Source organism: Lonchura striata, chromosome Z (genome assembly GCF_046129695.1).
Source record: "Lonchura striata isolate bLonStr1 chromosome Z, bLonStr1.mat, whole genome shotgun sequence".
Taxonomy (NCBI): Eukaryota; Metazoa; Chordata; class Aves; order Passeriformes; family Estrildidae; genus Lonchura; species Lonchura striata.
This window is the reverse complement of record NC_134642.1, coordinates 41,188,667-41,203,208: the sequence shown is the minus strand read 5'-3', so window position 1 is coordinate 41,203,208 and position 14,542 is coordinate 41,188,667. Positions and strand designations below refer to the sequence as shown.

Below are 14,542 nucleotides of genomic sequence, written 5' to 3'. Positions count from 1 at the left end.
TGTTTTTTGGCAGGGGAGGTTTACTGTCCTCTTTGATGACTGCTGGGCTAAAAAACACCCAGCCCTACAGGCAAAATGAAAAATCCAAATAAATAAAAATCTGTTTTTCTCTACTTGGCCTCTGGGATTTTGTGTCAGCTTCATGGCTCTCCTGGCATAAGGGATCTGCAGGCTGGCAGCTCCTGCCCAGACTGAGAAGGCTGTACTTTTTCCTGAGGCTACCAGCCTGCCCATGTGCCCAAAGGAACTCTGCTGCTTAGTCTGTCCTTTCACCACAGTCACCTCCAGCCTCGGGCTCTGCCTGCTTGTTGGCTTTTTCTTACTTTTAATTAAAGTTGTGATTTCAGGCAGGCGTGGACACACTCACAGCTTGGGTCTCCTGGGCCAGCAGCCACTGCTCTACTATCACCCATGGGCACCTCCTTGAAATCCAGTTTGCAATAAATTTGGCTTCTGCTGTAGCTCTCTGGGGGTTGGATTTTGTCACTAACACACCTCCCTCTGCAATGCACAGCTGTAGATGTGTTTTCAAGCACTACCATGTAGCTAAGGCCCAGCAAGGAGCTGACCCCACTCACTGTCCCCATGTCCATGTCGAGCCTCAGACATGTTTTCTACACACTATACCAGGTTTTGTGAGGGGGTAAACAAAACTCAAACCCAAAGCACCAGTTCCTACAAGGACCTCTGTATCACTGAGGATCTCCCACACAGCTGTGAGTGCTCTGTCACCTGCTCAAAGGTTTTCAGCAGTGCCAGCTTCATACCCCATGTGATCATCACCCAAGTGTGTGGATGGCACTTGCACCCAAGGAAGAAGGCAAGGAAAAGCACTGGGAAAATGTCTTTTATTGCAAAAGGAGTGAAATGAAGTCCCTCTCAACCCTCAAGCCATGCTGTATGGGTTGGCCACTGCTAGTGATGCCCAATGGCATAAGGCAGCTATGGTTTGTGTGGTAACAATGGAAAGCAAAGGAAAAAACATTATTTGGGGCAAAGGGGGTGATGTGGGGCAAGGAAGGCTCCTAAGTGATGATCCCTTCCTGGCCCTCCCAAAGCCACAAACATCTACTCCATCCATGTCCTTGCTGTCAGTGCCATCTGGAAAGGGGAACCATGGGGACGGTGGGGACAGTCAGAAGGACCTTCTGGAGAGCTCAAGGGAAGCAGAGAACAGGTTCCTCTTGCTCATCCCCTACAAACAGTCTTGAAGTTTGTGTCCTCTGAGAGCAGCATGGACTAGCAAATCCCCAGAATAAGTATTGAAAAATCTTTTTTGGGGTGAATGTCAATAGAAATAAGGCCATGACCCTAGAGGTGTGTATGGTCCCCACTCCTGGAGGCTGACACAAACATTGGGGTTCACCAGGACATGGCCTTTTCATGGCCAGCCCTAAGGCACAGCTAGTCTCTTTGTGTCAGGACCTAAGGAAGGACAGTCCCTAATCCAGTGGGATTGTCTACCACCACAGCAAACACAAGAGTGATGTTACTGCCAGTTTTTCCTTTCAAAACATACACAAAAGCTGCAAGCTGTAAGCTTTAAATAAAACAACAGTCTCTGCCCTGATTTCAGTGAAGACTAGGGTAAGAAAAGCCCCAAATCTCCCTGAACCAGCAGCCCCACCAACCTGGTACAGATGGACATAGTTAAGCTTCTTTTTGTTTTCCAAAATTTTATCTCAATCAAGGTGATTCATGTTACAGTTCATACCAATTAGCAATTAGAAAAGTGGTTAAAAACAGACCCACCAGCATTACAGTCTGACTGCATGTACAAACACAAGCACCCAGAAAACCTGATTCACAACAGTGCAAGCTTCAAAATTCAATCACATAAACATCATGTGTGAAAAGGCAGAATCCAACTCCCAAACCTTGTCTGGGGCTTTTTCTTGGCTGAGACAAGTTAAACCCAGCTTTGGCTAGTGACTCATGGTGTAAATCAGAGAAATATCCCTAGCAGCAGTTCCCAAAGTATCTGTGCAGAGCTTCTGGTCTGCAAGGTCTGAGAGATCCTCAAGTCCTGCAGTACTGCAGTATAGTGTTAAAAATAGTGGTTTTGGCAAAAAGTTAGATGAAAATACCATCTAGAAGACTGTGAGACAGCTTAAGGCAGCACAGCTGAGTCTATCCCCAGCATCAGCTCGTAGTCCTCTCAACAGCTTTACCTTTTTCCTTGCTGGACCACTGAACACCCATGTCCACTTGTGCCCTAATTACATAATTTAGAAAAATAAGGGTATTCTATAATCTCACCCATTCACTGATGTAGTTAAATAAAAGGAAATTATAACTTCATTAATAAAATCCTTTCTTTTTCAGGGGAAGGGAAAGAAGACCATGTGTCTAATGGAGAATTTCCTCTGTGACCTTCCTGACAGTGCCTGAAACTACTGCAAAGAGATTGAAGGCACTCATCTGGCTGCTCCCATCATTTTAATAGTAGCAGGATACTAACAGGGATGCTGTATTTCTCTTCACACAGCCTCATTTCCTTGTGAGTGATGCATATGGTGAGTGCCACAGAACCAGGGGTAGAGAAGACAGTATCTCATGGTCATGCCAGGAACCTTCCCATGAAGTCCTGTGCCAAGGATCCCAATTCTGCACTGGCAGCTGAGTGTGCAACATCTCCTCCACCTAATGGATGCCTTAAGTTTTAGCTTTCACATTTTCCAGATTCTGTACAGCATTAGTATATAACTCTGAAATTTACATAAAGTGTTAGCAAGGTCTCATCACAGTTTAGTTAGACAAAACAATCCTTTCCCAGCCTGAGAACCAAGGACACCGTTGCAGCTTCAGGTCCAAAAAGTATAAATAGCAAATTGAGGAGAGCAAACTGGAAGGATGGGATTGCATAACCTGAAGCTATAATTGGACAATTAACTCCAATGTGTAAACGGACCAAAGCTTATAGAAGTGTGAAAACTTGTGACCCATCATCCATCTTGGATGGAGCCATGGCCAGGCCCTTGTACTGCACAAAGTGTACCCTTTGAAAGCCTTTCTAATAAATAGCTGCTCCTTTAATACTGTCTAGTCTCTGTTCTAAGTAGCCTCTTAAGGTATCATAATGATGCCCATGACAAGGGAATTCAGGTATTTAATGAGCAAAGGTTGAAAGGGAACATCTAGAGCCCCTCCAAGCAAGGTCTTCAAGCACTTCTAGGGCTGCAGAAGCTCCCTCCACACTTGGCCTTCTTAAAGGCTTTGGCCAGACTCATCTCCTCACCTTCAACATCACCCTGCAAGCAAGGGCCAAATCCTGCCAGTGCCCTGATGAGTGACACTGAGATTCCAGGAATAATTCCTTGCCAGAGGGCATCTGTAACTCGTAACATCACCATTATCTGCACCAGTGACAGAGAAGAAACTTGAGTCCTTCAGAATTAAAAACCTGTGAAACTAACAGGCTTCAGGAAACACTTTGCTCCAGCTGGGCAGGGACTTGTAAGGCTCCCCTACATCTCATTTTGAGATTAAATTATACAGGGCAGATTCAGGTCTCAAGGGAGTCCGTCAAACCAGACTTCCTTACTTCCTAACTAAAAACACACTTCAGATTTTGCCCCTAACACCAAAATTTCTCCTCCTGCAACCCATCACAACTCTCAAGTTTAATGCATCTCCTTTTCTGCCTCCTGAAAAACTCTGGCTGGAGATGGGCTTTCAGAAAGATCCTCACTGGTACCCAGCCCTACCCAAAATATGCACCATCTCCCTGCCTGGCTAACTTGTGCCAGATCCATGCCCAGTCCAGACACAATTCCAGGGGAAGCCCCACAGATGCTGAGCTGTCCTGGGCTGGCTGTAGCCTGGGCAAGGTTCCCAACTCTTCCCAGCCATCACAATTCAATTCTGCAGAAGTTCATTAAAAATTTAGGGGTTGACACATGTTACCAACTGCAACAGAGCTGGGAATTCTTGCCCTTGGGAAGACTTCAATCCTGTTGGCCCTGCCTCAGGTCTCTGTAAATGTATTTTCCCGTACAAAATCAAATGGGAAATCTGCCAAAGAGGCAGCTGATGGGGACTTGGGGTGCAGGATCACATCACCCCATGTGCCCTCCAGGAGCCTCTGACAGCAATTCCACCTCCACAGCACCAACACTACCTGAGAAAGCTCCCTGGGACTCTTCCAGGGAGAGAGGAGGACTGACTCAGGAAAACCTTCAACAAAATCATCACCTCTAACGACGACCTGAGATGGGTATTAGCTTAACTTTGCACTAGATGAGAACATTTCTGTGGGTGCAGTGAGAACAGCCACTGGCACAGACCCATGAGTTTGCAGAGCTGGTGTCTTCCACCCACAGGCAAGCCGGCTATCAGCAAAAGGCACTGTCAATCCATGACACGTGCCGCTCGTGGGAACCGGCTGTTCCCAGGGATGTGCCGCACGGAGTGTCTGAGGACAGCTTTGCTCCAGGCAGCCCTTCTGCCAGCAACAAACCTCATCTGTCCTTAAAAACCAAAAAGGATAGTATCAGCAGGATAATCATTTAACCAGGTGGGGTCGAAAGCGCTTTGAAAAATTGGACATGATGGTACAGGCAGGGCTGCTCTAGGAAAGGCAATGATGCCCCAGGCAAAACACACAGGCAAAAGCCTTGTAGAGGAAGTCAAATGGGTGAGCAGGGGGGATGCAGCTGTCCCAGCAGGAAATAAGAAACCCATTCAGTTAAAACACATGGACATCAGTTGAATGACCTGGCCTGCCTGGTACCCAGGAAAGCAGGAGCATGGGACAACTGTTAGTCCAGTTCCATGCCAGGCAAAAGGGGAAAAAATAGATGTGTGTGTGTATATATATATATAACTCTATTTTGCTTTTATGCTCTTAAAAATATCCATTTGAATATATTTGCTGTATTAAAAAACTTAGAGCAGGCTGTGCTGTAGCAATCCTCCCACAGCACACACCCCCATACCCAGTGCCAGGTGCTCCCACGAGACTAGGAATGCTCCTCACTGGCACTAAGCAACTTCCAACTCTTGAAACCTTCTTGAAAGGTAGTGGGTTTACCACAGACAGACTGACAGCTCCTTTCTGACCTATACAGATAAATCGCTGCCTACTGTAATCCAATCAGAGCCTACCGCCAGACCCAAATTAAAAAAAATCACCAAATAAAAAAAAAAATTATCCCCAAGAACATTGAAGTCTATTTAGTTCCCTTCCTCCACCCCAGTCTCAAATGAAATGTGCAATTAAGAGTTATTATTTGTTAGAAAGTCCTAAGTAAGGCATGGTTATTCCAAAGGTGATTAAGAAGCCTGTTAGGAAACCCAGAGGAAATAGGCAACTTCATCCAGGTCAACAGGGTAGTCGGTGAGCAGCACCGGGGTCTTCTCAAACAGCTCTCCCTTGTAGCTGCGCCACTTGCCCGCTGGCAGGTAGACATCCCGCTCCTGCTTGCCCATCTCCAGCACAGGAGCCACCATCAGGGTGTCCCCAATGAGGAACTGGGAGTCGATCCGGTGAGTGGCTTCGTCGCGGGGCGAGATCCACCAGATGGGACGGATGATGGGGTCGCCCGTGTCGGTCACCTCCCCTGCCAGCTCCAGCAGCAGCGGAGCCACCAGGGACTCGTGGAGCTGCGTGAACTTCTGCGCGATCTCCACCACCTCCTTGTCGTAGAGCCAGGGTGGGATGGAGAACTGCATGGAGGGCATGAAGGCTGACAGCTCCAGCCAGCGCACGTACAGCTCCCGGTTGGGGATCTCCACTGCCCCATTGGTTTTATTGGGGAAAAAGTTTCCCCCTATCATGTCGGCAGATATGAAGGGGTACCCCAGCATGCTGATGGTGAGGACAGTGGGGATGAGGGACTTGAGGCCAAGCTCGTAGCCCCAGACAGAGTCACGGTCAATGATGCGGAAGAAGCAGGAGATGTTCTGTGACTGGTAGCCCACCCGCACCTCGGCCAGCTCGTAGAAGGGGATGGCCATCTCCGTGTAGCGCCGGGACCAGATGCTGGGGTCCGACAGCGGGCGGAAGGTGCTGAACTGCTTGGGCAGGTAGCTGGTCTCGCCCGCGTCAAACTTAAAGGAGGAGATGCCATACTTGTGCCGGAGCTGGCGCAGGTGGCTCTGGAACCAGTCACGGGCTGCTGGGTTGGTGAAGTCCAGGATGGCCCCGATGCCGTTCCACCACTCCACCATGGCTGGCAGCCGCCCTGACGGCTCCTTGATGAACAGCTGACGCTCAATCCCCACACCAAAATTGGAGGAATTGTAGTTTATGAAAGGGTGAGTCCACAGAGTGACCTTAAACCCATCTTCCCTCAGCTTTGCAAACATCTCTGTTACATTGGGGAACTTGACAGGGTCGAAGTCAAAGTCCCCATAGGCTTGGGTGTACATGTCATCAATCTCAATGTGGCTGCAGTTAAAATGGTATTTCTTGATCTTTTCAGCAAACCGCAGGAGTTTATCTTGGTCGATATCATTCTTGTAGAGGGCCCAGGTGGACCATATGGGGTATCGGAAGGCGTTCTCAGCAGGGATCTTGGAGGGCTTGTTGAAGTATCTGCGCACCATGTACTTGTGGATGGAGGTGATGTCGGAACCCACGCAGACACGGTAGCTGAGCTCAGGGAAGGGCTGCTGGCCTGGCGGGGGCTTGTAGGGCGAGTCCTTGTAGCGGGCCTGGAAGAAGAGAGCACGCTCGGTGGCATTGAAGCCCAAGTGGAAGGGCACGGAGTCGTTGATCTTGATGGCCGCCGCCTTGGAGGAGAGCCAGTAGCGCTCGAGGATGCCGCCAAAGCTGTCGCGGAAGGAGTAGACGTCACTGGTCACGTAGGGCACGGGCTCCTGGTAGCCGGCCAGGCGGATGGGCCAGTGCTGGATGCTCATCTCTGAGCCCCCGTACCAGTGGGCGTCCTCCCAGAACATGGTGTGCTCCACGGCCGGGCCGGCCGCCAGCTCCTCCCAGCGCACACGGTAGCACATCACCGTGTCCTTGGGCTTCACCGTCTGGATGAAGAAGTTGAGCGGCCCCTGGCTCGAGCGCGAGCAGCTCAGGATCTCACCCTCCTTGGAGCACGACTCCAGGTCCAGGTTGCCCGAGCGGAAGGCCAGCCGGAACACCACCTCCCCGTGCTGGTTGCGGATGATGAAGCCGTCCGCCCGCAGGTCCATCAGCTCCGTTTTGAGCCGCTCTGCCTTCCTCAGGGACACCGTGTAGTAGCACCAGGCCACCACAGCAGCAATGAACAGGATGAGGCCCAGCAAGATGGTGCCCAACATTGGCCTCAGCTCCTTGGAGGGCTTCTGTTTCACCGGTGTGAAGCTCTCTGGCAGGAAGGTGTACATGGCGCTGCACTTTCCCTTGAGCTTTCTGCAGAGGAGTCAGATGGAACCACGCCTGGCGTTCTCAGGAGAAGACACCGGATTGTTAGGAGAGTTCCCACCTCCACTGCGTCCCCAAACACTCATCCCTGAAAAAGGAGAGCATATAAATAGTCTGAGAGAACCTCTGAATCAAGGGACAGCGTGTCATCCTTTTGCTCCCCTCAGCCTCCTCTGCCCATCTGTGGCATGCCTGGTGCTGCGTTCCAAGTACCAGACATCATCTCCAATTACGCTGGGCAAGACAACACATGTGGAGAACAGCCTGAGCCCTATACAGGGAACATCCCCAGGGTAACAGGGACCAAATAATTCCCATATTTAATGTTTTTTTGTTGTTGGGAGGACTTTCAGTGAGGCAGGAGTGGAGACTGGGTGGGAATATGAGGCTAAACAGGAGCCAGATCAGCCCACTGACAGTGTCTTTAAGAGAAAGGGATAACTGAGAGCTGTAAAAGACACCACGTAATGAACTCCAATTCAGCAGCCAATCCTAATTTTAATCATACTGCCTGGCAGATTTAATTCATCTGCAGCAACATCCCCTTCTTGTCCCAAGCATGTCCCAACTGCTCCATTTGGGTGATGTTTTGCAGTGAAGGCGAATAAATCCCTGTTTCTCCATAGCTACAGAGAGCCAAACTGTGTTGGGGTACCAGTGGCTTATGTCTGGTTTTGGGGGGCATGTAGTGAGTAGCAGTGAGTAGCACAGAATGGCTGGCTCCTGGCTCCTCCATGTGCTCAGAGCTTTACACCAGTTCTGGGCGGAAAAGAACTTCCAGCTTTTCTGGAAGAAAAACTAACCTTGTAGGAAGTGAGCAGTGGGCCCAAAGGGCCTTTCCTCTATCCAGCAAGGCTCCAGGCTGTATTTCAGCTCCAGCCCACTCCCCCCTGCATGGCCCCCAGGAAGTGGGCTGTGCCAAGAGCCTAATGACTTTTCCTTGGCCACGGCCTGGCTGGGCTCCGCCAAGCATAACGCCCGGGATCCAGGGGGGAAAAGTAAAGTAAGGACATGGGAGAGTGAGAAACAAACACAGCTGCAGTAGGAGCAGGGGAGGGAGAGGAGCTGCAAAAAGACCAACTGCCTGATATCTGCCTGGTGCCAGCAAACAAAGCCACCTTCTCCAAAAGCTCTGGGGCTGTAAACCTGCTGGCTGTGGGCAAACCAGAGGGAAAAAAAAACCCCTCTTTTTGTTGTTTCTTTCTTAACAAAAAGGAAGAAAAAGATCCAAGATGAATTACAGAACCCTCTCCCTGCCACAGGCACGGCGATCCAGAACGAGTATTTCTCTGTGCCTCAATGGATCTTTCTCCCCAGGAAAGGAAAAATAAAGCAGAAAGAGCCCCTGAATGCCACTAAGCTTTGTTGCTCCACTACAAGGATGGCCATGTGTAAACCAATAGCAGCATCTGTGCACAGGCTCGACAAAACATTCTGTGTTTACATCCATCTTGAAGCACATACTGGACAAGACCTTGCAGTTGGTGCACTTTTCGTGTGGCCAGATGGGTCATTCTAACCTTCCCCTGGGTGCCAGTAACTTTCTAGACAGCCAGTTGCTTTAAATGGGATTATAGAGGCATTAGGAAGTGATTAGCCTGAACAGGCGATGGATTTAGTTAAACAACTTGTGCCACAGCCAACTCCCACAGAGCCCTCAGTTGCCAGCAGGGAGTTCAGTCACAGGATGGGGACAGCTCCAACCACTCCAGCTGTGTAACCCAGCACTGGATCCTGCCTCCCAGGAGGGCAATGGGGCTCTCACACACACAATATTTGCAATGCAAGGCCAGCTGAGCCCAGCCAAAATTTGGCAATAAAGACAGGGAGGAGGTGATGGTGGGATGAGGCTGTGTTTGGGATAAACCTTCATCCCTGCCTCAACCCTTCCTTGGCTTTAAGATGAACCAGAAGCAGCACAGGGCTATCCCAGGGATGGTGGAGGAGGAGGGTTTGCAGAAGGACCTTGGCCAAAACCAGCAAAGCTTAGTGAAGCCACAAAGCAGCAGCATGCTTCTGGAAATACAGAAATACAGACAGGTACACTGAGCCCAAACAAGCCCTCACCCTCAACATGGGCACGTTTGGGGATGCCAGAGAGAGAGGGACATGAAAATAAAAACCTGTGACTCTGGAGGCATGCCTGTGTCTCACTTGTGACTTATCTAGGGACTGCAAAGCTCAAGGTGCGAAAAAATAAAATGCACCCTCCACCAAGAAGGACTTGCACATTATTTTGGAAAATAATTTTTTTGGAAGTTTTCCATTTTCTTTACAAAAAAAAAAAAAAGGGAAAATAGTGTTTTCTTTGCCAATTCTAATTCAGGGTTTTAAGCCCAAGAAATATCTGATACTGTTGCTGCGTCTCCATCTAAAATTGACAGCAGCTCCCAGGGCTTCAGGGAGTTTCTGGATTTTTATCTCCCTTTCAGGAAGCTAGTTTATTATTTATGAACTTCTTCAAAGCTGCTCTATTTTTTGGTTGTTTCTTTCTCCCCCTCTCCATGGACTGGAGCTCATGGCACACATGAGGGAGTCATCAATGCCACTGTCAGTAGAGAAATAGTATTTTTTAAGAAAGGTTTTGTAGCCTCTTGAGTCCTTTGGACACCAATCTGCCTCAGAGGGATGTGCAAGCTGGATGACTGAATTGGTGGAGTTAATCCTGCTCTGACTGGGCCAGGATCAAACCCTGTGGCTGCTGATGGACACTGCCCACTTGGACACCATTTCAACCAAGATGCTGAGAAAGTGTTTGCAGGCATCCCCCAGTACTGTGATGGGCCAAGGAAGTCTCCAAAAGCAATTCTGGTCTGTGCCCTCTATTTTTTGCCTTGTTAACAGAGTGTACTTCTCCAGTGGGAGATTTGGCTCCATCCCAGGTGAGAGATAAGTCTCCCAGGCTCCCTGGAGATACCTTCTGCCTCTCACAAGCTGCAGCCCACAGAGGTGCCTGCTCATGCACTTAGCGTTTAAACAATTTTTTTTCCTGTGTAATGCTAACTTGTTATTTTGCTCCAAGACACAAAAAAAAGAAAACAAGAAGGGAGAGTGTCAAAGTCAAACAGCATGTTTGCAGCTTGCTGTGCTGGAGCTTCCCAGCTGACCCAAAACAAAGCTTTTTCTCTGTGTTCTGTGGAAGCAGTGAGTCGCCTTGCCTTAACTCGAGATGAAAGCAAAACATCTGACCAGGACACACTTTATGGAGTAAAAATAAAAATCCATTTTTTGACCGCTTCTATTTTTACCAACACCACTGCTAACTGTGGGCTGCGAGACCCACAGCACCACTAACCCCAGTCACTTTGCAATTAGGACATTCATTTAAAGAGGGTCAATAACATACAACTGGTCTCTATTACCCTGGAAGGGTCACGTCTGAACTATGATGGGAGACAAGCTCCTGCCAGGGACACACACCCATTTCCCACACCAGGATGCCAGGAAACCCTCCCTCTTCCACTGCAAGGTGCTGCCGCCTCCTCCCCAAACATCTTGGCAAGAGTCAAACTCAGGAAATGGTATAGAAACACTGCAGATTTTACTAGAGGCATCTCCAACCCCACACACGAGCAGGCAATTAGGACAGCAAGTTAAGGGAGAAACGCCTTCTCTGCAGAAAAGCTGTGGGAGCAAAAAAGTCTCCATGTGCCCAGTCTGAAACTGTCTGCAGGGAACCTGCCCTGACAAAGGGACTTTGCACGCCTGATGGGAGGGACAAACAAATCCTCCCTGGGGGTTTAATTCCCTTTGAGGAGTCGGCAGCAGAGCACTGGAGTTTTCTGGAGGGCATTTTGGAGTCAAATAGGGTGAAATCACTGCTTCTCCCGCTTGGTGCTGACGGGAGCAGGTGGGATACGTGGGAGCACCTTGGTGACAACACTGGCATGGGGCACAGGGCTGCTCTTCACACAGCCTAAATCCACATGGATCAGAGGCACTGATTCCCCCCTAAGTCTGTGCATTCCCCCAAATACTAAGCTGGATCACTCTGGGGGTCTTGGTTTATCCCTGCAATACTCAATCCACCTCGGGGGGTATGTGTACGGCACAGACACCCAGCTTCTGAGCCACGGCAGCAACTCTGCCTTTGCAAGGACAGTGAGGAGAACATGGTGCCCCAGAGGACCCCTCACCTTCACCGTCCTTGCTGTGGTCAGAGCAGGGATGGACACACTGCCTGGCCTAAGGGATTCCTGGGTATGCTGCTCTCGGGGGACTCCGCACCTCCTGCAAAGTGACAGACCCTTGTTGTCAGGGCTGCTGCAAATTCCCCCCACACCCAGCTGTTGGACACAGCCAGGCCCACGCAGGAGGCACCTCATCCCTCCGGGGCATGGTGCCCCAGTGCTTACCTGGCCATGGCTTCCCGGGGATCCCTGCCTACCGCCTGGCTCCGCCACAGATGTCTTTTGAAGCACGTAAGAAAGGACCACCACTACATCTCCACGTCCTCCATCCTCTGTGACGCGGGGCGCTCCGAGCTCCGCGAGCCGCGGGTGTCCGCGGACAGGAGGAGGGGACAGCGCGTCACCGCCGCGTTTCCTCAGCCGCCGGGACGGATGCGCGGCCGGCCAGCCCTCCGCCGGTCTGGGCTGGCATCTCACCTCCCGGCCAAAGGGCCGGCAAAGGCGCATCCCCTCCCTGCACTCACAGGAGTGGCACAGTCAGAAAGAAAAATGGAAACAAGCAAGCAAACAAACAAAAACCTCAACCAAAATCCAACACGGGGATTTGGGTGGTTTTTGTTTTCGACCCCAGATCTTGTGATTTTAAGCAGAGTCATGATCCAGAGGAGTAATGAGGCTGCCTTGTGTGAAAAGAAACAAGCTGGCCCACTGCTGCTGGCTCTTTTGTAAGATAGGATTAAACAGCACTGGGCACTCTAAGGATAAACCCCAAATCCAAGGTGGCCATGTGAATACAGAGCTCATCTTGCAAAGTGCAGACAGGCTGCCAGCACCTCACTCTGTCTGCAAGAGGAGTTGAAGCTGTGGCATTAGCTCTGCCGAACCTTAAATACTTCCACCTTTATTACAGGAACCATGATTTTGCAGCCCTCTTTTGTCCTTTAAAGTTTTCAGTGTCAAGTCATGCTCCATTTAGACACCTCATCCAGTGTTTGACCATGAATACAAAGCAGCCACTGGGATCCGATTCTGGCAGCAGACAACTTAATATTTAACATCCCTGACAATTCCCCCTTTACAATATCCTCTTTCTTTGTTCTTCACCCCCTGCTAATTACCAAGATGAAGTTTAATAGGCTGGGGTTTTCACGTTAACCCTGCACACAGCTCATGGTGATTTTGTCTCATGACTAAATCATGACTAAAGGCTTTTGCTTTTCCCTGCCTGGAGGCACATCAGGGAGCCTGAATTTATTTGAGCCACAAAGATTTGTGGAGACTTTAAAGCAAAATGAGTCCTCCTGGTCCACTTGCATCAAAGTATGTTGAGCACAAGGGAGGGAAAGCTCTAGGGCTCTCACTTTAAGACGATGTCTCAGTCCACGGTGGAGAAGTCCCACAGACTCTCGGGGAGCTGGAGGGAGGGAGCTTGACTCTGGAATTGTGGTCTATGGAGTAACCCTGAGCCCAGCAATCAGCTCCTTGGCACCTGAAAGGCCATCAGATCTTGTGCCCAGCAGTGGCAAAAGCAGAACACCAACTACTGGTCCTATTAGCTTATTTCATTTGCCACTTTTGCCACGTTAAGATACACAGCCACAAAGATTTTGATGTCTTTGCCACTGTCTGTTGGTCCCCCAGCCTGTCTCTGGCTGGTACCAGACATGTGCCATCAACCACCCCATCACTCCAACACCCTCTCCCCGAAGCAGGTGTCAATCTCACTGTTCATCTCTGTCCTCCAAGACAAACCACCCCACAAGTGGGACCTGGTGCTCCATTTGGTCACACAGATTCTTTCTTCAAAGAGCTGACTCAGCCTTTTGGGAGCACTCAGCATTTCGGATGCTTATGCAGGCTGAAACCTGAGCCCACCTCAACATCCAATTGCTACAACACGATATGAGGGAGAAATGGAAACCTAAGTACATCCCTCTGACACAGCCCTGCTGATTTTCCAGCTCTTAGGTCACCATGAAACTCCAGGCACTGGCAGCTCCAGAGAGCTGTGGATGGCTCATGATGCTGGGCTGTTGACGCAAGTCCCAGACTTTACATCCATATCCAACAGTTGGTGACGTTGGACAATCCAAACACAGTCACCAATCCCTTTAAGTGGTCCCTTCCACCTCTTCCATGTGCAGATTCAGCCACGCAGACACAACCTCACAAGCATCACTCTCCACTGGGATGCAGGTGTCTACTGTTTGCCCCTTGGCCATCATGAGTATCCCAAGGTGGTAAGGGGGGAAAAGGAGAAGAAGCATTTGTGCTTTCTAACAGCTTTGGTTGCTCCTCGCCACAGCCAGTAATAGCGGAGCTGTCCCAAACCCACTCCAAACCCAACCCACTACAGAACAAAATGACCTGCCTATACCCATCTGCAAAGTTTTCACTGACAAGCATCTTAACAAGCGGCAAAAGTTGAAGGTACAATTTGCAAGTGGTGCCGGGGATGTGTCTCGGCTCCGTTCATCTTCTCCGGGCGGCCGGACTCACACCCTTTGGAGAACTCGCGCGGTCCCTGCACGGCGGGGTGCGCGGGGCTCGCTCCCCGAGGTCTGGCAAAGCTTAGCACCTTCATCCCGCTCCCCGCGGGCCTTCCCGAGACATCGCCGATGCCGCAGCCCCGGGTCCGAGGCAGGGGGCCCCCTCACCCGCCTCCGCCCGCAACCCCAAGCCGGGCTTATGTCCCCCGCCCCGAGCGCAGCGCCGGGCGCCGCTCACTCACCGGCACCGCCGGGCCGCGGCCGGGTCTGCCGGTCCGGGGACTCGGCTCGGGGCGGAGCGCGGTTCCGGGGTTGGGCGCTGCCCGCCCCGCCCCGGCTCCCGCCCGGCTCCCGCCCCGCCCCGGCTCCCGCCCGGCTCCCGCCCCGGCTCCCGCCCGGCTCCCGCCCCGCTCCCGCCCCGGCTCCCGCCCGGCTCCCGCCCCGCCCCGGCTCCCGCCCCGGCTCCCGCCCGGCTCCCGCCCCGGCTCCCGCCCCGCCCCGGCTCCCGTCCCGGCTCCCGCCCCGGCTCCCGCCCCGGCTCCCGCCCCGCCCCGGCTCCCGCC

At 51.2% G+C, this 14,542-nt stretch overlaps 1 protein-coding gene across 3 annotated transcripts; it reads right to left on the bottom strand.

The window, feature by feature from the left end:
- Nucleotides 1-834: 834 nt before the first annotated feature.
- LOC144248259 (myogenesis-regulating glycosidase-like) lies at nt 835-14,314 on the bottom strand. 3 transcript variants are annotated; one of them, XM_077790244.1, is made up of 2 exons: nt 14,222-14,314; nt 835-7,448 (listed from the first exon to the last, which is right to left on the bottom strand). In XM_077790244.1, exon 2 carries the CDS (start codon nt 7,321-7,323, stop codon nt 5,287-5,289), a length of 2,037 nt encoding a protein of 678 aa, XP_077646370.1. In that variant the 5' UTR covers nt 7,324-7,448; nt 14,222-14,314; the 3' UTR covers nt 835-5,286. The 3 variants fall into 3 exon arrangements, with proteins under 3 accessions (XP_077646370.1, XP_077646371.1, XP_077646372.1); XM_077790245.1 differs by lacking the exon at nt 14,222-14,314 and adding an exon at nt 11,716-11,810; XM_077790246.1 differs by lacking the exon at nt 14,222-14,314 and adding an exon at nt 11,497-11,679.
- Between the last annotated feature and the right edge of the window lie 228 nt (nt 14,315-14,542).